This window comes from Crinia signifera, chromosome 8, assembly GCF_055691185.1.
Source record: "Crinia signifera chromosome 8, ASM5569118v1, whole genome shotgun sequence".
NCBI lineage: Eukaryota > Metazoa > Chordata > Amphibia > Anura > Myobatrachidae > Crinia > Crinia signifera.
The window spans coordinates 144,329,321-144,356,544 of NC_139224.1; the positions used below are offsets into that span (position 1 = coordinate 144,329,321).

At 44.3% G+C, this 27,224-nt stretch overlaps 1 protein-coding gene across 3 annotated transcripts in view; it reads right to left on the minus strand.

The window, feature by feature from the left end:
• ACOT11 (acyl-CoA thioesterase 11) overlaps nucleotides 1–26,750 on the minus strand; it is a 39,107-nt gene extending 12,357 nt beyond the window's left edge. The window contains exons 1-8 of one of the 3 annotated variants that reach the window (XM_083157325.1): nucleotides 26,586–26,750; nucleotides 14,640–14,806; nucleotides 11,425–11,494; nucleotides 10,082–10,142; nucleotides 8,867–8,968; nucleotides 8,024–8,159; nucleotides 2,672–2,831; nucleotides 1,591–1,710 (exon numbers count right to left, since the gene is read on the minus strand). In XM_083157325.1, the coding sequence (XP_083013451.1) occupies nucleotides 1,591–1,710; nucleotides 2,672–2,831; nucleotides 8,024–8,159; nucleotides 8,867–8,968; nucleotides 10,082–10,142; nucleotides 11,425–11,494; nucleotides 14,640–14,781 (791 nt within the window). In that variant the 5' untranslated portion in view covers nucleotides 14,782–14,806; nucleotides 26,586–26,750. Of the gene's footprint in view, nucleotides 1–1,590; nucleotides 1,711–2,671; nucleotides 2,832–8,023; nucleotides 8,160–8,866; nucleotides 8,969–10,081; nucleotides 10,143–11,424; nucleotides 11,495–14,639; nucleotides 14,807–15,739; nucleotides 16,473–26,556 lie in introns of those variants that run through there. The other 2 variants (XM_083157323.1, XM_083157326.1) reach the window with 2 other exon arrangements.
• Between the last annotated feature and the right edge of the window lie 474 nt (nucleotides 26,751–27,224).

Consider the following 27,224-nt stretch of genomic DNA (forward strand, 5'->3'; position numbering starts at 1 on the left):
GCAGAGAGTGTCAAGGCCTCCATACATTGTGGTGACTTCTCCCCTCAGCTCTCTCATGAGCCACCCAGCAGGATCGCATGCCATCCCCACCGAGCCTGCCCGAGCCGATAGCAAATCCTGCAGATTGCTTCTCCTGCCGGGGCGACTCGGAGGGTCCGGTGCAATGCGCACAGTCTGACCCGGTCAGGATTTGCAAAGATTTTGATCATTGGTATGAGGCTGTCGGCATCCTGACCATCAGGATACTGTTCGGATCTCTTACCCAAGCCAATAAGACAGCCTGGTATGCTGGGTTTAGATAAAATGAATGTAAGGTATGCCGGTTCTCCCAATTGCTACACAGTCAGGGGAGGACTGGTGAACAGGTTACACTAAGTGGATGTTTCTTCAAAAGTACAGACCCCTCTATTGTATAAGGAAAAAGTAATTCATTTTTATTCTTGAACGAAATGCAGGTACATACTACAGAATCTAGAAAATTGGCTTCCAGAAGCTGTAATGATGAACCTAGGCCAGGCTCTCTCCCACAATGCACTTTCTAAACATATAAAGAACACTTCAGTGATCAATGAATTGCTCCAATTATCCCAGCGCTGATAAGTGTGATAGCAGATATATATATTACACACAGATGACCTGTGACCCTACTATCTGCACTCTGAGCTAGTGCCACAACGGTCACATGTACATACACAACATGGGACCTAGCACTCAGGTTACGGTTATGGTTTATCTGATGCATCAGAGATTTCATATTGGAGCTATAAACTCATAAACCTGTGCAGTCCTCACTGTACAAAGCCCAAGGTTCCATAGAAAGCGCTCTAGTGGCCGGCGGGTCTGCAAATTCATGGGATGCTTTTCACTGATTATCTCAAGGTCAAGATTAGGATCTCAAGGTCAAGATTAGAATTCCAGAGTAAGGAAAGGATAAACTATAATCATTGCGGCGCTATGTTCCAGGACATTACCTAATCTTAGCATTATCATATATAGACCGTATATATGACAACTTACAAAAAATAAACAATGACTCCCACCTGTGCATGTATATAGTGTAATCTGAGAAAGAATATTATTCTTAGAAAGTCTCCAGATCAAATTCTATCATGCGGTTTACAATAGACTGCCTGCCTGCTATACGCTCACAGGATTAAAGAGATTAAGTTCCATTAATATCCATATTTTATAGGCTCCAAGGTTAATTAGACCATTCACCACTACCAAATCTGCACAGAATGTTCAAACATAATCTAAGTCAACGTTTCCTCCCTTAAGGGTCTTTGTCAAGTCAAGCCACAAGCTGTCATGCCAGCATACCGGACATTGCTGCTTGTTTGAACTTTAAACTTACAGTATGTGCACATTTGGAAGCGGTGAGCGCCATCTTTAAGACTTGAGCCTTATAACGCGTTGTATGTGATAAATGGTACTGTAGCCAGGATTGTCATGTGTTTGAACGATGACAGGAGCTGATTGGCTGAGCTACATTCATCATTGACAACAAGTTTTAAATAGTTAAAGGTCATTGATAAATGGCCTCCTACATATATTGCAGAACCCCATCAAAACCCCATCTTGGTTACTGACCTGTCTTTAAAGGCGTTGTTCACAATAGCCTTTAGGATTAATCGATCTCCGACCTGAGATGGCCCCCAAAAATGAAACATCTCGATTACCTTCAAAGTTGGGTGAGCGTGACAAAGCCGGCTGTGTGAGTCAGACAGATATAGGAGCGTTAGAGAACGTGACCAGAAACCTACACCAAACATAGCATATTTATGATGAGAGTCACATGGAGATCACCTAACTGTCAGCTAGATCTTCAATTTATCAGGGCGGTACTCCGCTTGTTCAGGGATGGTAACAATACGGGTAATACAGACCTGATCCCAAGTCCGCGAATTCGCACGGTGGCTATCATTGATACACTGCGCATGCATAAGGACCGCAATGAACATGTGCGATGTTGGGCAGTGATGAAAGCATGCTACTTTTTTCATTCTGTGGCCATTCGCCAGGTGATTGACAGGAAGTAGGTGTCTGGAGGCGGTAGCGGCTGTTTCATGGGAGTGCTAAGACAAACGCTAGTTTCCCAGAAAAAACACGGGGGGGGGGGGGGGGGGTGTTAGGGAAAATGCAGCCGTGCCCAGACTTTTTAGGCAAGGGTATGTGACGTCAGCAACATACCGATATTCCAGTTTTCGAGTCAGTCTCAGTGGATTTCACTCTATCAGGGCGGCATCTATCTGAACGGTAGCCCCTGTAAATTTGCGGCCGTTTGATCAGGTCTGAATTATCCCCATTATACAGTTCCTACAACAAGCCCTACCTCTATTCACATATACAGTGTCTGTACGTATTTCCTTTACTAAAACCTATACTTGTGCAATCTGCTGTGACTGTTGGCATGAAGCAGCTTGGACGCCATATTTACATAGAGCAGCTTATTTATCTAATAATAGGAAACAACAAAATGTTGGCATTCTGGACGTCCACATGACAATGGGTCAGTAAAAAGCCATTATATAATTACACTGAAGGGCCAAACGTCATGGGATATCCCATAACTTTTGGCACTTCAGTGTAATTAGTTCTTACAGCCCTGGTGTTCTTAGAATCCTTGGATTAGAATATAGTTTCCCAGTTATGTGGAACTCAGAACTCTTACCTGGCAGCTATTGTGGCAATATTCTCCATCCAGGCCATTATCTGCCCACCAAATGTATTCCCTTGATGGTTGGCATGAGGAGGCAACACGAGTTCCACGCTCTCCACGTGAGTCTTCTGGGCAAGGACCACTCCCTTTAGCTTTCCTTCAGGACTACGCTCTACAAGACACAATGTGCATGAGTATGACCTACTTATATACATTGGCCCTTATTTTGGTTCTCCCAAAGGCAAATGCCTTCTCAAATGGACAAAACCATGTGGACTGCAGGTGGGGCAGATGTAACATGTCCAGAGAGAGATTTAGATTTGGGTATTCATACATGCACGGTGGTCATGCTTGGGAGGGCTTCTGGTGATTTCTGTGAACTGTAGTCCATAGGCTACAGGCGTCCGCCATCTGGTGGTGTTATCTGCGGGGCCAATCTGCTTCGTAAATCTCACACCATCAAATCCCCGCTATAATTTCTGATTTCAGATATCAGTCTAGAGATGGGCAGTACGATTCATTGGAATGAGTTGAGCCGCACGGCTCAGCTCAGTAAAGTGTGTTGAGACAGTGACTCGGCTCTCGAGTCACGACTCATATAGAATTACAGGCACAGGGAGACAGTGCAGGGCTCACAGCACACTCAGGGAGTTGCAGAGGCTCAGTCACTCAGTGTGCAGGGAAGACAGGAAGTAAGACAGTGGCTTGGCTCACAACTCTTAGTGAGTTGCAGAGGCTCAGTGTGCTGGCAGACAGGAAATAAGACAGTGGCTTGGCTCTCAACTCTTAGTGAGTTGCAGAGGCTCAGTGTGCTGGCAGACAGGAAATAAGACAGTGGCTTGGCTCACAACTCTTAGTGAGTTGCAGTCGGCTCAGTGTGCTGGCAGACAGGAAATAAGACAGTGGCTTGGCTCACAACTCTTAGTGAGTTGCAGTCGGCTCAGTGTGCTGGCAGACAGGAAATAAGACAGTGGCTTGGATCACAACTCATTTGGAATTGCAGCAGGCACAGAGAGACAGTGCAAGGCACACAACACATTAGGGAGCTGCAGAGGCTCAGTCCCTTGCTGCTGCTTAGTAACCGAACCAGCTTTAATAATGATTGTGCAGTTCATCTGGCAGAGGCAGGCAGCTGCTTATGCAATGAATGTTAATAATATACCAACATAGATTCAGTGTTATGTAATTACTATGTAATTTACAATTTTTATTTAAATATTCTGGTGGTCTTGGATTTACAAATATATATCTATAGATATATCTATATATATCTATATCTATATCTATAGATATATCTATATATATATATATATATATATATATATATATATATATATATATCTATATCTATATATCTATATCTATATATCTATATCTATATATATATATATCTATATATATATATATATATATATATATATATATATATATATATATATCATCCCCTATTAGCCTGCAGGGGGTGTTCCACAGTCACACTGGCTGAGCTGAGCACAGTGCACTGCTGAGGCTGCTGAATGATTCTGATCCATCAGCGAGTCATCATGATCACTACTGAATAACTGAGCCTGCACACAGTGAGAACTGTCTCAACTCTCACTGCAGGCTCAGGGATTCGTCCAGGGCACAGCAGCCCTGCATGACTCATTATGAGTCGTGTGAGCTAAGCTTAGAGCTCATGTCCCTGCCTCCCTCCCCACTAGAAGTTACCCAGGTTTGCTGGCCAATAATAGCTGAGCTCACTGCTCAGCCCCGCCCCCGTGTCATTGACTGACATGTTTCATCACCAATAAAATTATCTCCACTCTTCCAGGCCCCCCTCTGAGGCAAAGGGAGTTGGGACTCGGGACTGCTGTCTCTGTCTGCACTAATGCTGCTGCTGCTGCTGTCTCGACTCATCCAGCAGTGAGTGGCTCGAGTCATGTATTCAGCTTAATGACTCGAGTCACTGAGTCGAGACAGCGATTCACTAGCCATCTCTATATCAGTCTTATTGTTGTATCTTTCAGTGATACTAAGCAGAACACCCAAAAATGGGTGTTTTTGCAGAAATATGTCAAAATATTTATTGAGAAATGGGCCCTTAATCCTTCATCGGTCTAATTCCAATTTGTACGCAAATGGCTACGCAGCTGCGAGTTTTTAGCTATGGACTTGCTGAACAATGCAAATGTAGTTGCCGCCCAGAAGTGAACAGAAAAGCCCACCAAAACCGTTGCAAAATCTCAGCAGCTGCGTACACTTCTGCAGCATCGGCACAGTCAGATAGCAAAATGCAGGGTCGCACCGGGACTTGGAAACGGTTCAGTCCCAAAGTGATCCTGTATTTTGCTCTCTCTTGCCCCTTCAGCGACCAAGAAATATTGCTGGTTCGCTGAGGTCTGCATGAGCGGAGCGTCATCATTGGCGGGGGAGGAAGCAGCACCTGGAACTAACACTGCTCCAAGCACTGCTTCCTCCATCAGTGTGAACGGGAACTGGGCTGCTCAACCTGATTAACCCATCTCAGCACTGAACCGGTAAGAACCCTTCTTTATTACCGGTTTGTAATGCCGGATTGCTGCTGGTAATTAGGTGCGATCAGAGTGAGTCTGTGGTCTCAGTGACTGGGCTATGACATACTTTCTGTGTGCACATTTGCAGATGTAGGTAGAGATTTGCCCCCAAAAACATGTGACTCACCTTCGTTTTTTGCTGCCACTCCCTGCTACCTCCCCCAAATAGTCTCAGACTGTCAATCACTCTAATGTGTACACGGTATACGGTCACTAGGTCGGGATGAGAAAGGTCGACAGGCTTTAGGTCAACACCTTAAAAATATCGACATGGCTTTAGGGCAACAGGGTCATAAGGTCGACACATGCATTAGATCGACAATGGTAGGTCGACAGGTGTTTTTTTAGTCGACATGTGCCGACAGGCAGTATTTCATGTCCTACCACCCACTAGGCAGAAGAGGGAGAATATTATAGTGTGCCGAGCGAAGCGGTGCACTTTTTTTGGTGTCCATGTCGACATTCATGACAAAAAAGCATTAGAACCCTGTGTCAACCTTTTGACTGTCGACCTTTCCATTGACGACCTAATGCATGTGTCGACCTTATGACCCCGTGGACCAAAAGCCATGTTGACCTTTTATAGGTGTCGACCTTCAGTGGCCTTTGTACCTGTGTACACACGGTGAGACCTGGTTTTCGATTTGGCCTATTTGATTCCTCTACTGCTTTTCAATTTTCACTTTTGACATTAGATTTTTACGGGTGTGGTACAGGGTTCCAAAAGTCGGGATCCACGACTGTCCGGACTCAGACAGCATGGCGAGCGCAACAAAGCCCCTTGTGCACTTGCCGCGATTGGCACGCTGCGGGCACGGTGGCTCGCTACCTATTCTATTCTCCCTCTATGGGGATCGTGGACCCCCACGAGGGAGAATAGTCGGTGGCCGTCAGGAACCAGTGCGTCGGTATTTTAACAGTCAGGATCCCAACTGGCACCCTATGTCTATTCGATTTGAACTATATGGTCCAAATCGGAGGTGAAATCTCACTGTGTGTACACACTATAAGAATAAAGCCCCACTGCGAGCGGCACTGTAATGGTACCTTGGCATGTGCGCAGCGTTACCACGGCACATGGGCCGTCTCATGATAATCACTCAGCTGAGTGAATATTGGCGTTGTGTACACATCCGAATCATTCCCATACTGCAGTTGCTGCACCCTGTATGACTGGATTCCTCATCATAAGTGTCAGAGGGCGGGATGTATTAATATACATCACCACCCCTCGCCACCTGGCCGCCGATGTTGCTAGCGCATATGTAATAACATATGCGGCTGGCATCACGGTGCGGTGATGGATGCGGCAATACCTGTAATGTGGTTTGCGGGGGGTCTCCGTCATCTCCTTGGCTATGCGGCGTCTCCTCCTCCCCCCTGCAGCCGGAAGGATATCCCCAGCTGTCTGTGACATGCTGCTGGGGGAGGAGGAGCAGCACGGAGGATGGGGAGGGAAGGTAGGGAGGCTGCGGCGGACGGCGATAGAAGCCCATAGGCTTCTATAGGGGGGATGCGGTCAATATGCCGGCGGTCGAAATACCAATGCCGGAATCCCGACTGCCGCAATGCTGGCACTTTGTCCCCGACACCCATAGAAAGAGAATAAAATGTGTACCGAACGTAGCGAGGCACTGGGCCCGCTGCGTGGCGAGTGCAGCGAGCCTGCAGGGGGGGGCACCCAAAGGTGGCGATACCCTGCCCTGCGGTGACGCAGTGGCGGGGTTTTAGTACATATAAAAATGCGGTAAAACGGGTGTTCCGCATTTTCGGCTTAGTGCATCCCTCCCAGGGTCCTTTAGCATGTAGGTAGCGGTCAATCATTACAGTGTAAACTGATTCAAGAAGTCTTGAAGCAGTTTACCTACGCATGACTATATTGGCTGGTAGGGCAATCCGTAGTACAGGCTGAATGCATTTTTCTGTAAAGTACCTGCACTGAGATGGGTAGTCAGTGTGCAGTATTTAATTGGACTGTTATCACGCAATCACATGGACTGCTGGTGGACAACTGAAGCCATGGCAATTATTATCTTCTACCAGAATTAGCTCTGCATGGAGCAGGCTGCCAGCCAGATATATTAAGCTTCAAAAATGATAAAGTGGAGAGTGATAAACAGCCAGCCAACCAGCTTTCACCTGTCATTTTTCAAACACAGCCTGTAACATGGCAGGTAGGAGCTGATTGGCTGGCTGTTTATCACTCTCCACTTTATCAAGCTTCATACATCTGGCCCTAAATGAGCAGCCAGAGGTATTCAGTCGACACCATATAAATTGACATTGACTAAGTCGATATAGACAAAAGGTCAGCACGAGTCTTATTTATTTATTTTTTACTATTTCATACTTTATCATCAACGTGGATGGTAAAATAACAGTTTCATGTGTCGACCATTTAGTGTCAGTCTATAGAATTTCAACCCATTATACTGTAACCCAGGGAGATGAGCAACAGAAATGACTGGTACTGATTCGGATGTGGTCTCTGTACGCAGAAGCGATGATGACATAGGCTGATGCAGCAGGAGGCGCTTGGTGTAACTAGACACCTCCTGCACGCAGGTGTGATCCAATGCTGCGGCCAAGACGGCTGCACTAGGCATAGATACCTCCCAGCATTGTATCAGGGAATAAAAAGGGGCGTGGCCTCAACAAAAGGTCATGTCTTCACTGTGGGGGCATGGGCAGCGCTCTGAGAGCTGCTGGCCACGCCCCCCTGACCCTCTGTCCACCAAAAATCAGGAGAAGGGATGTATTACTAGGTATCTGAGCACTGAAGGGAACATTAAACAGACGGGTAACGTACCATCAGGTAAGGTGCTCCTGGTCAGCAGATCCTTGATGTTGTCAGTATGGAGCAGCCTCATGCGACGCCGCTCAGCTGCAATACTGTGTTCCAGTTGCTCCTCTTCAGTGACAGGTGTCAGGGGCTTCAGCATTACCTGCAAGCAATTATCAAAATCATCCAATACACTACAGGACACTGAGCAGTGGCATCTGGACAGTAGCCATTTAGATTAGGGAGAAATCTAGATACACCCCAAGGATACAACCACCCCCCCCACATGCAAGATACCTCACGGAATAATCCATTACACAAAATTCTCATGGTCCCGGGCATTTTGAATAAGGGTTACTCAACCTGTAGTAGTATTTCACTCTTTAATGGTTACGTTCTCTGGTGGGTGGCCACACCCCTAAGCTTAGGCCCTAAAATAGCATTCCTCCGATTTTTACAAATGATGCATCTTATCGTGTTACATACGAATGCCGGCCTTCAGAATACCAACACCGACATCCCAAAGAGGGAATCCTGACAAGGGTCAGGTACGTATACTTACCCTCCCCCTGCCCCCTCCCCCCAACCTTCTCTCCCAGTGGCCTAACCCTACCCCCTTGCAGCCTGACCCTAACCCTCCCCCACTAGTGCCAACCCTCATATCCTACCCGCCAACACCCTAACCCTCACAGACTGCATCTGGCTTTGCCTAGGCTGAGCACAGTTGCAGATTTTACCTGGGGAGCTGCAACTCTGCAGCCCATAGGTAAAACTGCCGCTGTACCTAACCATAACCCTCCCTCCCTGCAGCCTAACTTTTATGGCTAAACATTTGGTTTTAACTCAGATTTTAATAAAAAAAAATCTCACTTTTTTATTGCCTTGTGCTTGGGCCACGAACGTTGCAAATGCCTGGCACACTTTCCACTCTTTTCCACTGCACAAATCTTCGGAGGTGACGTGGATTCCAACCTGGACAGAGAACAAACATTTTGAAAATTAGTGATCGATTACCAAAAATGCCTAACATGGGGACCCAGCAGCTGCACAGTAGGCCTCATTTATGAAGTGCCATCGATACGCCCCACAAACTGCTTTGTATTGGGTTTGCACTATTGTGCCTAGATGTGGGACCCGCTTGGGCCCTCTCACACAACGCCGGCGGCTTTACAAAGTCCTTTGCGATTCTAATCACACATGTTAATACATATGGGTTTAATATTTTTGCGATGCCGGCCCGTATGTATTTGGCATTGTTAATACACCCGGCCCTTAGTCCCTCACAGAACAGGGGGGCAGATTTATTAAGCTTGGTGAAGTGATAAATTGTCTGTTTTTTTTTTATCACCGGCCAATCAGCTCCTTATTTTGTAGTTATAGGCTTGGTTTGAAAAAATGACAAGTAGGAGCTGATTGGCCGGTCATAAAAACCAGACACTTTATCACTTTACCGGGCTTAATAAATCTACCCCTAACTTCCCACCTGCTCTTGACAATAACCCAAAGTAACCTAATTTGACATAAAAAAGCTTGCTTCGAAGGCTTCCTAGGATTGGTCCACAGCTATCTACGAAAAGAGTCCCTTGAAAAGAAGATGTGGAAGCAAGGGCGTAACTACCATAGGTGCAAGGGGTGCAGCTGCTATGGGGCCCAGAGCTGAAGGGGGCCCATCTTTACCATCTAAATAACATGTTTTACATACATTTATCACCATCAGTTGCTAAATAGGGGGCCCTTACAAACTTTTGCTATGGGGCCTACAAATATCTAGTTACGCCCCTGTGTGGAAGTCTCGTTATACAGGTGTTCCCTCCACCAGTCCGGATTTAGTAGCCTGCCGTGATGTACTTGCACACAGCAGCGATCATACGCAATGTGCCGAGCTTTGTCGCGCTGTGTGACCGTTCAATCGATTCCAATGGCGCAAATGTGCACACGATTTCCCACGCACATTTGCGGCACACTAATCATGGATAACAAGTCACGGGATGGCCACAGGTCTATAGTAGTGCATCTATTTGCTATATAAATACATATTCATTACAAAATTTGCACCAAACACATAACGAACCAATCAACACAAACCTCCATACTGGAATTAAAAGCACGGTTCACTTTTGTCTTCAAGTTAACAACTTGCCCCACGCTGGAAAAATACACAAAGAAAAAATGAGCACAAAGCAAATCGAATATGCTAATATGACTTATAATTATAAATTGTGTACATAAATCGCCAACTCAATGATATTCTACAAATCTTAGATGTTTTATTCCTTTGAAAAGTCACATATCTATTCAACACTACCAAAATGGGCCGATATCACTAATGGTAAACCCACTTCTATCCAATGACAGCAAAATACTGAGTGACTAACTGGATCTCAGACCCTCGCCCATGAATAAACCTTAGATACAAAATAAGCCAAATTTCCGGTTGAGGTGCCCTTGGACACTTTGGGCACAAACATATTCACAGCCATGCACATGGGCGGTGAGACACCATGGCGTTTACCGGCTCCAAACATTCGGAGGCTCAGCTATCAGATCTGTGTGGTTGAACTGGCCCATCCGCTATTTGCCAGATGGCCAGTCCAGCCCTGGTAGTGAATATATAGGGGGAAATTTACTAAAGGAAATGTGTAAAAAATAGGTGTAAAAATAGGTGTATTTGTATCCAGAAATACACTTATTTTTGACATTTTCTATCCCGAAAATACGGCAATTCGTATTGATAGCACATCAATACGAATTGCCGTATTTTCGGGATAGAAAATGTCAAAAATAAGTGTATTTCTGGATACAAATACACCTATTTTTACACCTATTTTTTACATATTTCCTTTAGTAAATTTCCCCCATAGTGTCAGCTCCGCTGGGACAGGGATTGATGTAAATCATACTCGCCTACTTTAGAAAACTAGTTTCAGGGAGATATAGTTTGTAGTAGAAATTTGTCACGGCGCCCCATTGAGGGGGCGTGTCATGCTCCACCCAAAGGGCGTGTCTAGTTCCATATATGGAGAGATTGTGAAAACAGATTGTGAATGTGGCACCTAGAAGCGTGGGTGTGAACTGCTACATCTGAGTGGAATATTTAAAAATGACTTATATCCAAATGTAGATGACCCCAAAGCAGTTAGTAAGAGCTACTATACTTAAGTGCTGGGAAATTATGCTTATAATTCAATACAAAATGTATCTGTCATTCCATTTTTTCCCAAAAATGTAACGGTGAAATGTGGGCTAGGTGACATGAGGGAGATTGCTAGACTAATGAGGGAGAGAGGGAGATTGCTGCTATTTCAGGGAGTCTCCTGCAGAATGCTGGAGGGGAGGTAACTATGATGTAAATGACTAAATGCTATGTGAAAGCGCTGCAAATCATGTGTGTCTGCTATGTAATAACTTCATACATAATCTCATAATACCTGATTGTATGTTCAAAATAGATGTCATCCATAGACGCGGTGACGCATGGACAGCCCGCGTGCCTCTCCGCTGACAAAGAAAAGAGAGATTGCATTACACATTATACTGTATAATGGTGGGTTCAGTCTTTTATTCATTTCCTTGAGCAATGATACAAAAGGAAGAAATGTATGGTATAGGTATAATGTAAGCCGATATAGGTATAAATGTATGGTATAGGTATAATGTAAGGTATAGGTATAAATGTATGGTATAGGTATAATGTAAGCCGATATAGGTATAAATGTATGGTATAGGTATAATGTAAGGTATAGGTATAAATGTATGGTATAGGTATAATGTAAGGTATAGGTATAATGTAAGGTATAGGTATAAATGTATGGTATAGGTATAAATGTAAGGTATAGGTATAAATGTATGGTATAGGTATAATGTAAGGTATAGGTATAAATGTATGGTATAGGTATAATGTAAGGTATAGGTATAAATGTATGGTATAGGTATAATGTAAGGTATAGGTATAAATGTATGGTATAGGTATAATGTAAGGTATAGGTATAAATGTATGGTATAGGTATAATGTAAGGTATAGGTATAAATGTATGGTATAGGTATAATGTAAGGTTTAGGTATAAATGTATGGTATAGGTATAATGTAAGGTATAGGTATAAATGTATGGTATAGGTATAATGTAAGGTATAGGTATAAATGTATGGTATAGGTATAATGTAAGGTATAGGTATAAATGTATGGTATAGGTATAATGTAAGGTATAGGTATAATGTAAGGTATAGGTATAAATGTATGGTATAGGTATAATGTAAGGTATAGGTATAATGTAAGGTATAGGTATAAATGTATGGCGTAGGTATAATGTAAGGTATAGGTATAAATGTATGGTATAGGTATAATGTAAGGTATAGGTATAATGTAAGGTATAGGTATAAATGTATGGCGTAGGTATAATGTAAGGTATAGGTATAAATGTATGGTATAGGTATAATGTAAGGTATAGGTATAATGTAAGGTATAGGTATAATGTAAGGTATAGGTATAAATGTATGGCGTAGGTATAATGTAAGGTATAGGTATAAATGTATGGCGTAGGTATAATGTAAGGTATAGGTATAAATGTATGGTATAAGAATAAATGTAAGATATAGATTCCACAGAAGCGGATTACAAACAACAGAGATAATGTACACATTACATCACTAACCATGTACCCACTTATACTGCCTACAGCTCCTGCTAAGAGTCCTATGGGGCAGCACCATCTACACAGGAAATAAACACTGGATTTAACCCTTTGAGTGCTACTGCTGCCATGAGAGATCTTGAAAATAGAGTCACACCCACTGAAAGGGTTAATAACATAAGTCAAAAGATGGGGGTTTGGAGCTAAAGTAGATATCACTGGGTGTGGATCGTTTCATCGACCACACTTAGGTCGACAGTCATTAGGTCGACATGGGGGGAAGGTTGACAGGTGTCTAGGTCGACAGGTGGCAAGGTCGACATGGGACAAGGTCAACATAGCGTTAGGTTGACAGGTCGGAAGGTCGACGTGTTGTTGGTTTTTTTTGACTGTTTTTGACCCGAATGGCGACATGGACACAGTTGGAAGTCAACCGCAGCCCCTCGCATCGCTCGCGATTCTTCGGGCACACTATTTTATTCTCCCACCATGCCCTAGTGGATGGTAGGGCATGAAATACCGCCTGTCGGCACATGTCAGCTCAAAAAAAGTAAAAAAAAAAAACACATGTCGACCTAAACCCATGTCGACCTTGTCACCTGTCGACCCAACGGTGTTGACCTACTGACTGTCGACCTAAGTGGTGTCCACAATACTTGGAAAAAAACAGTGTAGAGTGGGCCATTTTACCATGTCCACAATACGACCGTATCCCATATCCTCCATATGCTCCAAACACCATCCTTCAACCAGAATACATATTATGGGCGGTATTCAATGTGAATACCTGCGAGGTGCAGCGAATCCTTTTTAGGATTCGCTGCACATTCGCCACGTTCCGGAGCCAGCGGGCTCCGGTATTCAACGTGTCAGGGGCTCGCTGCCCCTGACTGGCGAATATGAGCTCCTGCGGCGAATGCCGCAGGGAGCCTGTGGACGGTGCCAGGCAGAGAGATGGAAGTCTCTCTGCCTGGCCCAGAACATTTGTGGGGGGCAGGTGGGCTCCCCGGGTGCCAGGCAGCACAGGCTGCCCCCCGGGGGTGCCAGCAGGGGAGCGTATATTCACTATACCAGATCGTAACATCGGGTGCAGTGAATATATGAATATGTAATGAGCGGCTCGGCTCCGGCGCCCCCTGCTGGCTGCTGTGTAAAAAAAAAAAATATATATATTTTTTTAAATTAAATATATATTCATGTGCTTACAGCACATGAATAAAAATAGCATGCCCCTCCTCAGAATAAAATTCCTGATTTTTTTACACCAAATGTAAAAAACAAAACACTTTATTTTAAAAGTTCACATTCCACTTCTCCATAAAAAGATAGCGATTCATGGCGAAAAAAACCTTCAAATGTATTCGCCATGTGGTCATTGAATAGGGTGATTCACCGTTTTAGTCAGAAATTCGCCAAACAGCACAAATTCGCCATTAAAACATGGCGAATCAGGCTCATTGAATACCGCCCAAAGTGTGACCGGCGGACAGAAGACAGACAGCGGCATCCCGATTAGGGAAGCCAATCCCAGACCATTTTATTTATCCCGGGATACCAGAGACTGGTTTCCAGAGTCCACCCCATTCTGGGAACTGCTGTTTAGTAGTCCTTAAGCGGGCGGGTGGACATGGCTGAAGAGGCGGATGGTTGTGTGACCTCTAACATCATGCCGCACAGCCACACAACCTGATTGTGGACTGGAAGACTGAGTAAGACTCTAGGCCTACAGAGACAACAGCTGGAGAGGTCTAAAAAATGAATCTATTGGTGGCATGGCTATGGCATGGACCTGAATAGCAATACAGATATGCCCATATACGTGCAGATACCTTATGGTGATTCTCATCAATAGAACAAGACACTCCTTATATCCACGACAAAGTCCTTATAATCTACAGTACAAAATCACTTCTAATATTCATATAAACACTCTATGAAGGACATTATGTAATCTACTAAATATTAAATAGGATATAGTTAAATTAGGTGACAGATAAGGTTTCCCGTCCACTCACCTGACAGACAGGCCGCGGTGTCTATCCATTTCAGCAACTGCCCTGTACTGAGCTGGCCGCGGTGGTTGGCGTGACATGGCAGCACCATCTGACTCATGCGAACCTCTGTAGGGTTCCGTACGTCTCTACCGCTACTCGCCATGGCCCAGTAAGCGCACCGTAATCACCTGGGAACACACAAGACCTGGCTTTATGCATATATTAAATAGTTTCAGAGCGGACCCCATTTATTAGGCAAAATGCCTTACTTCTGCAGGTAGATGATCTGCCTAGTGCATTGGTGTAATGGTTAGCATTACTGCCTCACAGCGCTGAGGTCATGGGTTCGATTCCCACCATGGCCCTAACTGTGCAGAGTTTGTATATTCTCCCCATGCTTGCGTGGGTTTCCTATGGGTACTCCGGTTTTCCTCCCGCAATCCAAAAATATACTGGTAGGTCAATTGGCTTCCAATGTGTGTGTGTGTGTACATGTGGTAGGGAATACAGATTGTAAGCTCCACTGGGGCAGGGACTGATGTGAATGTTCAACTATACTCTGTAAAGAGCTGCGGAATATAAGAAACTGGTAATGAATAATAAATAAATAAATTGTTGGAGACTTCTTAACAAAACATGGTTGAACATAACTCTACCAATAAGCAAAGCTTTCTATGAAATACTGCTGGCCTAATCTAATGAAATCGCTTAGAAAATCAGCCAAAATCGGAGCGATTTTGGCCTATTTTCTAAGTGATCTGACTAGATTTGACTAGATCACTTATAACTTAAGTAAAAATTGGTGTGTGTGTGTGGCCCCGCTATTGCCGGACTAAATAGATCAAGCATATCTAGTCATCACCCATGTCCTCTCTATTGAGAAGACGGGCAGTGACAGATCGCTGGTGCTAGATCGCTCAGCACACAGTTCCCATCACCCCGTGTGTAGGATGGTAGGACCCATTAGTTTACTCCACTAGTATTAATTCAAGAACACTGAACCATGGATGACTTCTTTACGAACATACGGATGACCGGCTGTGGGGTTGCTGGAGTTCAGAATACAGACACCGGTATCTAAATGGCAGGAATCAGGTAAATAATATAAATAGCATACTTACCCTCTCTTCTGCCATATAAAGTAATGTAACCAATATGAAGTGTAGACCATTTAGGGCACTACAAGGATCTACTGCACAATCACTCACGTCACATACAGGGCGGAGTGCAGTGCTCTGCCCATTGTGCTGGAGGCATCGGAATAAAGGATCCTGGTGCCTGCACCTCTCTCTATATACTGCACAACAGTGCAATGCACCTGATAGTCATTCATGTACAGCTGTTGTAGTCATACTGCTGCCCGTGTAAACAGAAGCCGCTACGGTCAATGACCCCAGTGATTGTGCAATAGGATGCTCACGATTATGTCTGGAGGAAGCAAGAGCAATTCCTGACATAGCACTTACATGGCGTGGGGTGGTGGATGACAGATCAACAGTCAGTCAGTAGGTAGACACCATGAGGTCGACGAGTTCGGCAGTACAAAAGGTCAACATGTACATAAGCCATAAGGTCAACAGGTTTAAGAGAATTTACAAACTATTACCTTTAGTAACCCGATGGTGGCGAGGGGTTATACGTCTACTAATTTGGGACATATATGGTTAAACATAAAGGGCGAGATGTATCAAACGGAAAATGCGGTAAAACCCGGTTTTTACCGCATTTTCCAATGTATGAAAAACGATACCGCATCGAATGGTATCGCCACCTTTGGGTGGCGATACCCTATAGAAGCTTATGGGCTTCTTTTCGCCGCCTCCGACGCAAACCCGACGCCTCGCCGACCCCCCCTCTGGCTTACCTTCCTAAAGGGTCCTCCTGGACCCCGGAAGGTAAACCCCTCCTCCCCATAGTGAAGCAGACGGACATCCTTCCGGCTGCAGGGGGGAGGAGGAGGTGCCGGGGACAGCCTGCTTAGCTGTCCCCGGCATGAGGGGAGAGCCAGGCGGCAGGGAGGTGACGGAGACCCCCCGCACACCAGAGTACTGGTATCGCGGGCGGACTCCGTCACCGCATCGCAATGACAGCCGCATATGATAGTACATATGTGCTGGCATCGTGGCGGGCGGCGAAGGGCGGCGATGTATTTTAACCCCTTCACGACATTTGACGTATATATACGTCATGGCCGGGAAGTACTTCCCGACACATGACGTATATATACGTCATGACTTCAAACTGTCACTGCGTCTAGAGACGCAGTGACAGAGGGACGATGTCTGCTGTCCCTGACAGCAGACATGTCCCTGCATGCCCAGGGGGGGCTGCGATGCCGCCCCCCCCGTCGGCGATCGCTGTGATTGGCTGTTCAGTGTGAACAGCCATTCACAGCGTTTTCTGTGTCACCGGCGAATAACGTTCGCCGGTGACACGCGATCGGAGGTGATTGGTGCTGTAAAGTACAGCACCAATCACCGCGGGGTGTAAGGGTGACACTGGTGTCACCCCACCTCACCCCGCCCGCCCCCAAAGGCCGTGATTGGTTCGTCGGGCCGACGGACCAATCACAGCCATGGAGGGGGGTTTAAACTAACGGTGACTGCACTGCAGACGCCATTCCGGTCTGGAATAGCGTGCAGTGCGGTCACCGTGCCCAGCTGCCGCCATATACTGACCAGAACCTTGCTCAATACTTACCTGATCACTGCTTGGGATCTTGCTTCATATTGTGACATCCTGTGCTGTGTTGTGCTGTGTTGTGCTGCTGCAGTGTCATCGAGTGAGAGAGAGATAGAGAGAGAGAGATAGAGAGGCCTAGTGACAGAGAGTGCTATATTTTGTGCTGCTGCAGTGTAATAGAGTTATAGATAGAGAGATAGAGAGAGATAGAGAGAGAGAGATAGAGAGATAGTGAGAGATTGTGCTATATATTTTTTATATAACTGACTGCTGCCACCCCTTTTGTGCTGATCAGTATAAATTAACTGATCAGCAACTTTTTGGGGGCGCAGGTTTTTTTATATATATATACCTGTCAGTGCTGCTGCTGCAGTGTCATAGTGATAGATAGTGAGAGATAGAGAGATAGAGAGAGATAGTGATAGAGACTGCTATATTTTGTGTCTGCTGCCCCCCTTTTGTGCACCCCCAGCAACTTTTTGGGGGTGCAGGGGTTATTTTTCATATATATAACTGTCAGTGCTGCTGCTGCAGTGTCATAGAGTGATAGATAGTGAGAGATAGAGAGATAGAGAGAGATAGTGACAGAGAGTGATAGAGAGTGCTAAATTTTGTGTCTGCTGCCCCCGCCTTTTGTGCTGATCACTATATCTGAGGTGATCCGCAACTTTTTGGGGGTGCAGAGGTTTTTTTTTTTTTTATATATACCTGTCAGTTGCTGCCAGTTGCACCCAGTTGCACCAAAGGTTGTGCACCTGCTGCCCCTCACTGGTAATCAGTGTCGCATCACTGATCACCTTTTTTTTTTGTGGGTGCTGTGGGGTCTTTTTTTTAATTTTTTTTTTTACACACACTGTGATTTTGTGGGTGTCCTGTGGCCACTGTGCGCTGATCAGTGACGTACATCACTGATCAGCTTTTTCGGCACAGGGTTGATCTATTTTTTTTTTTTTTTTGATCAAATTCCTGTTGCCTTTGAGCGCTGTTCAGTGACGGACGTTACTGACCAACATCTGTGCTCAATTTTTGGCGCAGGACCTTTTTTTTTTTTTTTTAACCCCTTCAATTTTTTTTTTTAACCCCTTCAATTTTTTTTTTTTTTTAACCCCTTCAATTTTTTTTTTTTTTTAACCCCTTCAATTTTTTTTTTTTTGTATAAAGTATTTTTTTTTTTCTGCACTACATACACACTACACACTACATACCCCCCGGGTTGAAATAAAGTTTGTACCCCCCCCTACACTATACACGTGTTGAAACATTTCACTACCAGTAACACAAAAATAAAAATGGCATCCCAAATGTCATCCCAAATGTCATCCCAAAGGTCATCCCAGTCATCCAGAAGAATGTATTCAGTGGAGGAGGCATATGCCATGCTTGCCTCTGACTCTGACACAGCCAGTGAGGCAAGCGGGGAATTTGAAGGATTCGTCTTAAGCTCCTCTTCCTCCTCTGGTGATGAGGGACCCCCTCAAAGACGCCCCCGTAGATCAGCTGAGACCCCCCCCCAATAATTGATCTCGTATGGACCCCACCACCAGACAATTTTGAGCCCCAAGTTCCTGAGTTTTTGGCCATGCCAGGAATCCAATTTGATTCCACAGGTCTCAGAGAAATTGACTTTTTCAAATTATTTTTCTCTGATGATTTTATAAATTTAATGGTGGACCAAACTAATTTATATGCCCAGCAGTTTATTGCTCAAAACCCCACGTCATCATTTGCTAGGTGGACCCCTGTAGATGCAGTAGAGATGATGACGTTTTGGGGTCTGGTGTTTCATATGGGCATAGTAAAAAAGCCACAAATTAGGCAATATTGGAGTACAGATGTTCTGTACAGCACCCCATTTTACCGTATGGCCATGCCCCGGGCTCGATTTGAGACGATCCATAAATTTATACATTACACCGATAATGCACAGTGCCCACCCAGAGATGATCCCACCTTTGACCGGCTATTCAAAGTCAGGCCGGTCATTGATCATTTCAGTGCCAAATTTGCAGAGCTATACATCCCTGATAAATGTATTAGTATCGACGAGTCCCTTATACATTTTAAAGGAAGGGTTAAATTCCGCCAGTACCTTCCCAGTAAGAGGGCAAGGTATGGCATAAAAATGTATAAGCTGTGTGAAAGCAGCACAGGGTACACCCACAAGTTTAGGGTATATGAAGGGAAGGATTCAAGAATTGAACCGCCAGAATGCCCCCCCTCCCTCGTAGGTGTTAGTGGAAAAATTGTCTGGGATTTAATGCACCCCTTCCTGGATAAGGGTTATCACCTCTATGTGGATAACTTTTACACCAGCATCCCCCTGTTTAAGGCCCTTGGTTCAAGAGGTACAGCAGCTTGCGGTACTGTGCGCAAGAACCAAAGAGGCCTCCCCAAAACGCACATTGCCCAAGTACTAAGAAGGGGTGAAAGCAGGGGAATATGCACCGAAAATATGTTGTTGGTCAAATATAAGGACAAGAGGGATGTCCTTATACTGACAACAATTCATGGAGACAGTACCACCTCCATCCCTGTACGAGGTACCAGTACCCACACCTCAAAACCAAATTGTATCCTTGATTACAATAAGTACATGGGCGGAGTGGATCTTTCAGATCAGGTACTGAAGCCGTACAGTGCCCTGCGGAAAACAAATATCTGGTACAAGAAGCTGGCCGTGTATATCATCCAGATGGCACTGTATAACGCTTACGTGCTATTCCGTTCTACCGGCCAGAGGGGGACATTTATGCACTTTCAAGAGGAAGTCATAAAGGGCCTAATATTTGGGAATCAGCAGGCAGAGGGCCCCAGTACTTCTAGTACTGGCCCCCGTATTGTACCAGGGCAGCATTTTCCCAACGAAATCCCCTCCACTACAAGAAAGGGCAGGACACAAAAAAGGTGCAAAGTTTGCTATAAAAATGGAATAAGAAAGGATACTATTTTCCACTGTGAAACTTGCCCCGACAAACCCGGCCTATGTATAAAGGAGTGTTTCAAAATATACCACACATCTATGGATTATTAGGTTCATCATTTCACCGTGCTTCGGGGGTCTTGCTAATGCAACATAGCACCCACCATTCATTCCACCAAAATCTGTGCTCCAAAATCCAAAAATCACTCCTTCCCTTCTGAGTCCTGCCATGCACCCAACTGGTATTTTTTGGTCACATGTGAGGCATTGCCGTACTCTGGAGAAATGGGGGCACAGATTTTGGGGTGCTTTGTCTCCTTCATTCCTTGTGAAAATGAAAAATTTTGAGCCAGAAGTGCATGTTTGTGTAAAAAAATGTAATTTTTCATTTTCACAGCCCAGTTGTACCACAATTGGTGAAACCCCTGGGGGTTTGAAATGTACACTATACCCCTAGATGAATTCCCTGAGGGGTGTACTTTGCAAAATGGGGTGACTTGTGGGGGGGTTCCACTGTATTGGTGCTTTGGGAGTCTTGCTAATGCAACATAGCACCCACCATTCATTCCACCAAAATCTGTGCTGCAAAATCCAAAAATCACTCCTTCCCTTCTGAGTCCTGCCATGCGCCCAACTGGTATTTTTTGGTCACATGTGAGGCATTGCCGTACTCGGGAGAAATTGGGGCACAGACTTTGGGGTGCTTTGTCTCCTTCATTCCTTGTGAAAATGAAAAATTTTGAGCCAGAAGTGCATTTTTGTGTAAAAAAATGTAATTTTTCATTTTCACTGCCCAGTTGTATCAAAATTGGTGAAACCCCTGGGGATTTGAAATGTACACTATACCCCTAGATGAATTCCCTGAGGGGTGTACTTTGCAAAATGGGGTGACTTGTGGGGGGGTTCCACTGTATTGGTGCTTTGGGAGTCTTGCTAATGCAACATAGCACCCACCATTCATTCCACCAAAATCTGTGCTGCAAAATCCAAAAATCACTCCTTTCCTTCTGAGTCCTGCCATGCGCCCAACTGGTATTTTTTGGTCACATGTGAGGCATTGCCGTACTCGGGAGAAATTGGGGCACAGACTTTGGGGTGCTTTGTCTCCTTCATCAGTAGCGCACGCAGGGGGGGTTTCTGAGTACCCAGAAACCCCCCTAGGAGTCTAAGGACACTAGGCTGAAAGCTGAGGGTCCCCTCTTTCTATGGGTATAAGAATTTTAAAAATCGGCCCTTGGGAACCAGAGATATCTGACTTCAAAGCAGTGGTCGAAATCCAAGCCTGTTAATTGCTCTTCCCAGTCAGATATTTCACTTTCTTTCTGACTTAGAGTTTTTCTGAGGGTATATTCCAAAACCTGGGACTCTCCCCCTTTGATTGACACTAGTAGCTTGTCTCTACTGTTCCTACAACCAGAGATATCACCCTTCCAGCAGCTGGTTACTGCTCCAGCTCCACACACCTGGTATGTAGTTTTATATACTCATTGGCAGATTGCTCTGCCTCCTGAACTCTGATCCCCTAGTCCCCAGTAACATTTGGTAGGTGGGATTCTCTAGTTTTTAATTCCATTAAAATCTAAGAAATCTATATCCGGGAACTGGAGATATCTGCAGTCAAGCAAGCTGTCCTCCCACCAGAAAATTATGAATAATAAGCCCACTCCACTATACACCCCTCCGTATGTATCAGGGCCCCTTCATTCAGCCCAATGCCCCCTTCTCCCACCCCATCTCCCACCATCTGTGCAGTAAAGGGGTAATTAGTGGAAATTACTGATCCAGGCCCTACATGCTGAGCAGTTGATATAATACCCCCTACCACCCGCGGGACATCAAAGCTTCCCCCACCCCTACCACTGGAGGATCAGTATGGGCCCCAATACATTGCTATGCCCAGGGGTCTACACTGCTGTTGACTCCCCTGTATGTATATATATATATATATATATATATATATATATATATATATATATATATGTATGTGTGTATATATATATATATGTGTATGTGTATGTGTGTGTGTGTGTGTGTGTGTGTGTAATATATATATATACAGTATATATATATATATATTATTATTTCTATACATTTGGTCTATCTATCATACTTTAACCGACCCAGAATATACTGGGTCACCTAAGTGTCCATCTCCGTGCTTTGCTCCGCACCTCTGGAAACCCCCTTCTGAAAATCCTGCGTTTGCCACTGTTCATTCCTTGTGAAAATGAAAAATTTTGAGCCAGAACTGCATTTTTGTGTAAAAAAATGTAATTTTTCATTTTCACTGCCCAGTTGTATCAAAATTGGTGAAACCCCTGGGGGTTTGAAATGTACACTATACCCCTAGATGAATTCCCTGAGGGGTGTACTTTGCAAAATGGGGTGACTTGTGGGGGGGTTCCACTGTATTGGTGCAACATAGCACCCACCATTCATTCCACCAAAATCTGTGCTGCAAAATCCAAAAAACACTCCTTCCCTTCTGAGTCCTGCCATGCACCCAACTGGTATTTTTTGGTCACATGTGAGGCATTGCCGTACTCGGGAGAAATTGGGGCACAGATTTTGGGGTGCTTTGTCTCCTTCATTCCTTGTGAAAATGAAAAATTTTGAGCCAGAACTGCATGTTTGTGTAAAAAAATGTAATTTTCCATTTTCACATCCCAGTTGTACCAAAATTGGTGAAACCCCTGGGGGTTTGAAATGTACACTATACCCCTAGATGAATTCCCTGAGGGGTGTATATTGCAAAATGGGGTGACTTGTGGGGGAGGTTCCTAACTTTTAGCACTTATGGTGCCTAGAATCCTACATGGTGCCTAAAAAAAAATCTCATAAAAAGGAGGCTCCAAAATCAAGTAGGTGCTCCTTCTATTATGAAGCCTGTGGTTTGGTCAACGTGCACACTAGGGCCACATATAGGATATTTTTGAAAACAAAAGAATTGGGGGAATCAATTTTTAGTCACATTTCTCTAGTAAAATCTACTGTATTCGTTAGAAAAATGTATTATAATTGAAACTCTGCAAAAAAAAAGAAATTTTGAAATTTCACCTACACTTTGTTTTAATTCCTGTGAAACACCTAAAGGGTTAACAAACTTCCAAAATGCTGTTTTTAATACTGTGAGGGGTGCAGTTTTTGAAATGGCATCATTTATGGGGGTGTCTCACATACAAGTCCCTCAAAGTCACATCAGAACTGAACTGGTCCCTAAAAAAATCAGTGTTTGAAATTTTCTTGAAAATTTGAGAATTTGCTATTCATATTGTAAGCCTCCTAGTGTCCAAAAAAATTAAAAGGAAGTTGAAATAATGATGGAAACATAAAGTAGACATATGGTCTTTGTTAGTTATTAACTATTTTGAGTGGTATGATTATTTGTCTCACAAGCAGAAAATTTAACATTTTGCAAATTGCTAAATTTTCCATTTTTTCACGATATTTTGGTATTTTTCACAAAAAAACACAGACTGTATCGACCCAAATTTACCACTAACTTGAAGTACAATGTGTCACGAGAAAACAATCTCAAAATCACTGGGATAAGTAAAAGCAAAAAAAAAGTTATCCCCACTTAAGTGAGACATGTCAGATTTGAAAAAAAGGGCTCTGTCATGAAGGCACAAACTGGCTCTGTCATGAAGGGGTTAATACATCCCGCCCAAAATAACATCCCAAAAATGTTGGCCAATATACATTCACAATTTCTGAAACAAATTTTCGACGTAAGTCAACGCAGTATCAGTGTACCGCTGCGCTCGGCGCACTATTCTATTCTCCGCCCACGCACAAGGGGATTGTAGGGAATAATAACGCCTGTTATAGAAAAAACACCTGAAGAAAACTCATGTCAACCACCCCATTGTCAAAATAATGCTTGTGTCAACATTCCAACCTTAGACATGTCGATTTATTTCATGTGTCGTCATAGCTACTGTGTCCCAAAATGGTCATGCAGTCCTTTTACCCTATAAACATTTTGTATTGTACTGTCAATCTGTTGATCCAGCTCAGGGTACATTTACTAAGATGCCAGTTCTATTGAAGATGAGATGTTGCCCATAGCAACCAATCAGATTCTATCTATTATCTTCTAGCAGGTGCTAAGTAAATAAGTAGAATCTGATTGGTTGTATGCTATGGGAAACATTCCATCTTCACTAGAAATATTTAAATTACAAACAGTATATGCTATTTATTAGGCTACCTGGAGGCCGCTTGAGGGCGAGTATAAAATGACACCTGGACATTAATGATACAGCTGGAAGGGGCTGATTCTGAGGAGGTAACATGCGCCAAATCCTGCTGCAATACTTGTGAGCGGCTTATATACAGTATATATCTGCACCGACGGACAGTTTGTCCCAACAATATGACTCTGAACTAGGGATGGCCATCGACCATCGATGATTTGAAATCATCGATAGTTTATGGCAGATGTTGAATACTTTACCATTGATGTGGGAGAACCAGATGGTTTCCCTACATTGATGGCAAAGGAGAACTGAGGTTTCTTTTTTTCTTTTCAAGATGCCAGGACACAGAGCACAGCTCCGCCCCCTGACACCAGAAGCCCCACACCCCACATTCTGATTGGCCCAAGGGCCATTCAGTCAAAGATAATTGACAGCCATCGACAGCAAAAACTATGTATGGTTATCCATCACATAGTTTATGGCTATCGATGGCTGGTTGCAGAATAGCCATCGATGACGACTGCACCTATGATGGTCCCTACTTTGATCAATGTCATTCACATACCTATTGCAACATCCCATGTGAAATAGAACTCGCATCTTAGTAAATTCCCCCCAAATTATCTTTAGATGTGTACCCAGCCTTAGATTTGTATCATAGCTGCAAAATAAATGTAGTGTAAAAAGAAACTGCCTAGCATTTGTGGGCTGCATGTTAACGCAGTCAGTATTTGCCCTGCATGCAAAAAATAATACTCATAGCAGCGTACCTCCCAACATCCTGTAGCTTGTATTTGAGACCAAAAATGGGGCAAGACTTCACAGCACAAACCCCCTCTCCCCCCCCCCCCCCAACCTACTCCCCCTGAAACACACTGTGGGTGGGATTGTCCCATAGTCAGTTGGGAGCTTTGATAACAATAATTTTAAAACATTTATTTGCACCTCTTGCATTGCAACATGGTTGGTCCAGGTGCAAAGTTTCGGGTATGGGTAAAAACCGGTCCAGATAGGACCCTGGAACCCTTGACCGGAAAGGCTCTATTCATCAATATATGCAGGGCTATTTTTGTGCAGGCTCCAGCAGGAACTGTGGCACTTATTCTAGTTCACTCTTTCTGACAAAATATTTCTCAGATGGACAAAACCATGTGCGATGCAGGTGAAGCAGGTGTTACATGTGCAGAGATAATTAGATTTGGGTGGGGTTTTACACCTGCCTTACCTGCAGTGCACATGGTTTTGTCCATCTGAGAAATATTTTGTCAGAAAGAGTGAACTAGAATAAGGGCCACAGTTCCTGCTGGAGCCTGCACAAAAATAGCCCTGAATATATGTAATTCTAGAGCTTGTAGTGTCCGGTCCGGGGGTGTATTGCCGGGGCTGTCCCGTCCGGTGGGGCTGCTCTGACACCTGTCACCAGGGAGAGGAGAAGGGAGAGAATACTGCATGGTCCGGGGGTGTAATAAAAACCGGAATGGTCTGGACCACATGGGGAGGCTGTCATTTCCCCTTCCCCATGTCCCTGGTGAAAGCTATCACCGGGATCCCCCCGGACCAGACACTACAAGCTGCGGAATGCAGAGTTTGATGTCCGGACCGGCATTCCGGGATCTTGTCCGGGTCTGGTTTTACTTAGTCCCCAAAGTTTCTCCTTTCTTTTGCTTTGCTCCAAACTCAAGGTCCAAATCTACACAGAAACACATAATACACCAGCAATCGGTCGCAGCCGGGTCAGACACTATGAATATAAAGTACAAACAAACGATTGCCTTGCTGCATGCAGTACATATGTGTCTTGTAGATTTACATACATGTAGCATGGAAACATTTCGCAGTACTCTTAGCAAACACCATTTCATGTTCATACAGTGTTAAATGACTGTTCTGACAACTCTTAGCGTCATAGTAATGTGTCCTGTACAACCTAACATAACACAAGCATAAGGTGTGACAGCACAAAGTGTAACTACAATATCAGCATTGTGCAGGAGGAAGCAGAGGCCAGAGAGCAGCTAAACACAGCTGTCAGGGCTGCATTCAGGGTGCAAAGCCAGGAGACAGAAATCAGAGACCTGAGAGATGTTCTACAGCTGATTATTAGGGAGTATAGGAAAAGAAAAGAAGACTTTACTATCACATCAGTCAGTGTCGCCTCTCCACCTGCTGCCTGTCCTCAGAGAAGGGCTGCATAGTACTTGCTGACTGTGTCCCTCCTTCTCCAGTCTCTAGCCAAGACCTTGCCTCCTTCATCCAGTACAACAGGCGTGGAACAAGCCTTAAACTGGCAGAGCCGGCTGCCTGTGTGTAACAGGATATAGAGCATTTGCCTTTCCTGGCCTCTTTCAGGAAGACAGTTTAGTGTCAGTGCATACACTCAGCAGCACAGAGACTTTAAGTACAGACAAGTCCATGCAGCCTTTGTCTACAAAATATTAATTATTATTATCATTTAACAAATATATGCAGCAAATGCAATATATATAGTAAGCAGACATAACAGGGTAAACAAGGCAACAAAGTAACATCTTTCACATTTCCACCTAATGCTAAGTTTCTTCACTGATGCAAAAATTGGCCCATTAGTTTCCAGTGTTGCAGGATTGCCCCTTTAAAAAAAAATCATTAATGGGACAGCTGCCGCTTTAAACAGGCTGTGGAAGTCTGGGTAATGTAGTCTTTGCTGCTGTCGTTTTAGTGAATGATTATATGTTGGCTGGAAAGAAAAGTGCGTGAGAGTGACTAGATTCCTATCGAACGTGTAGCATGGTAGAAGTATTTTATTTATCTGTGCGGTGCTTG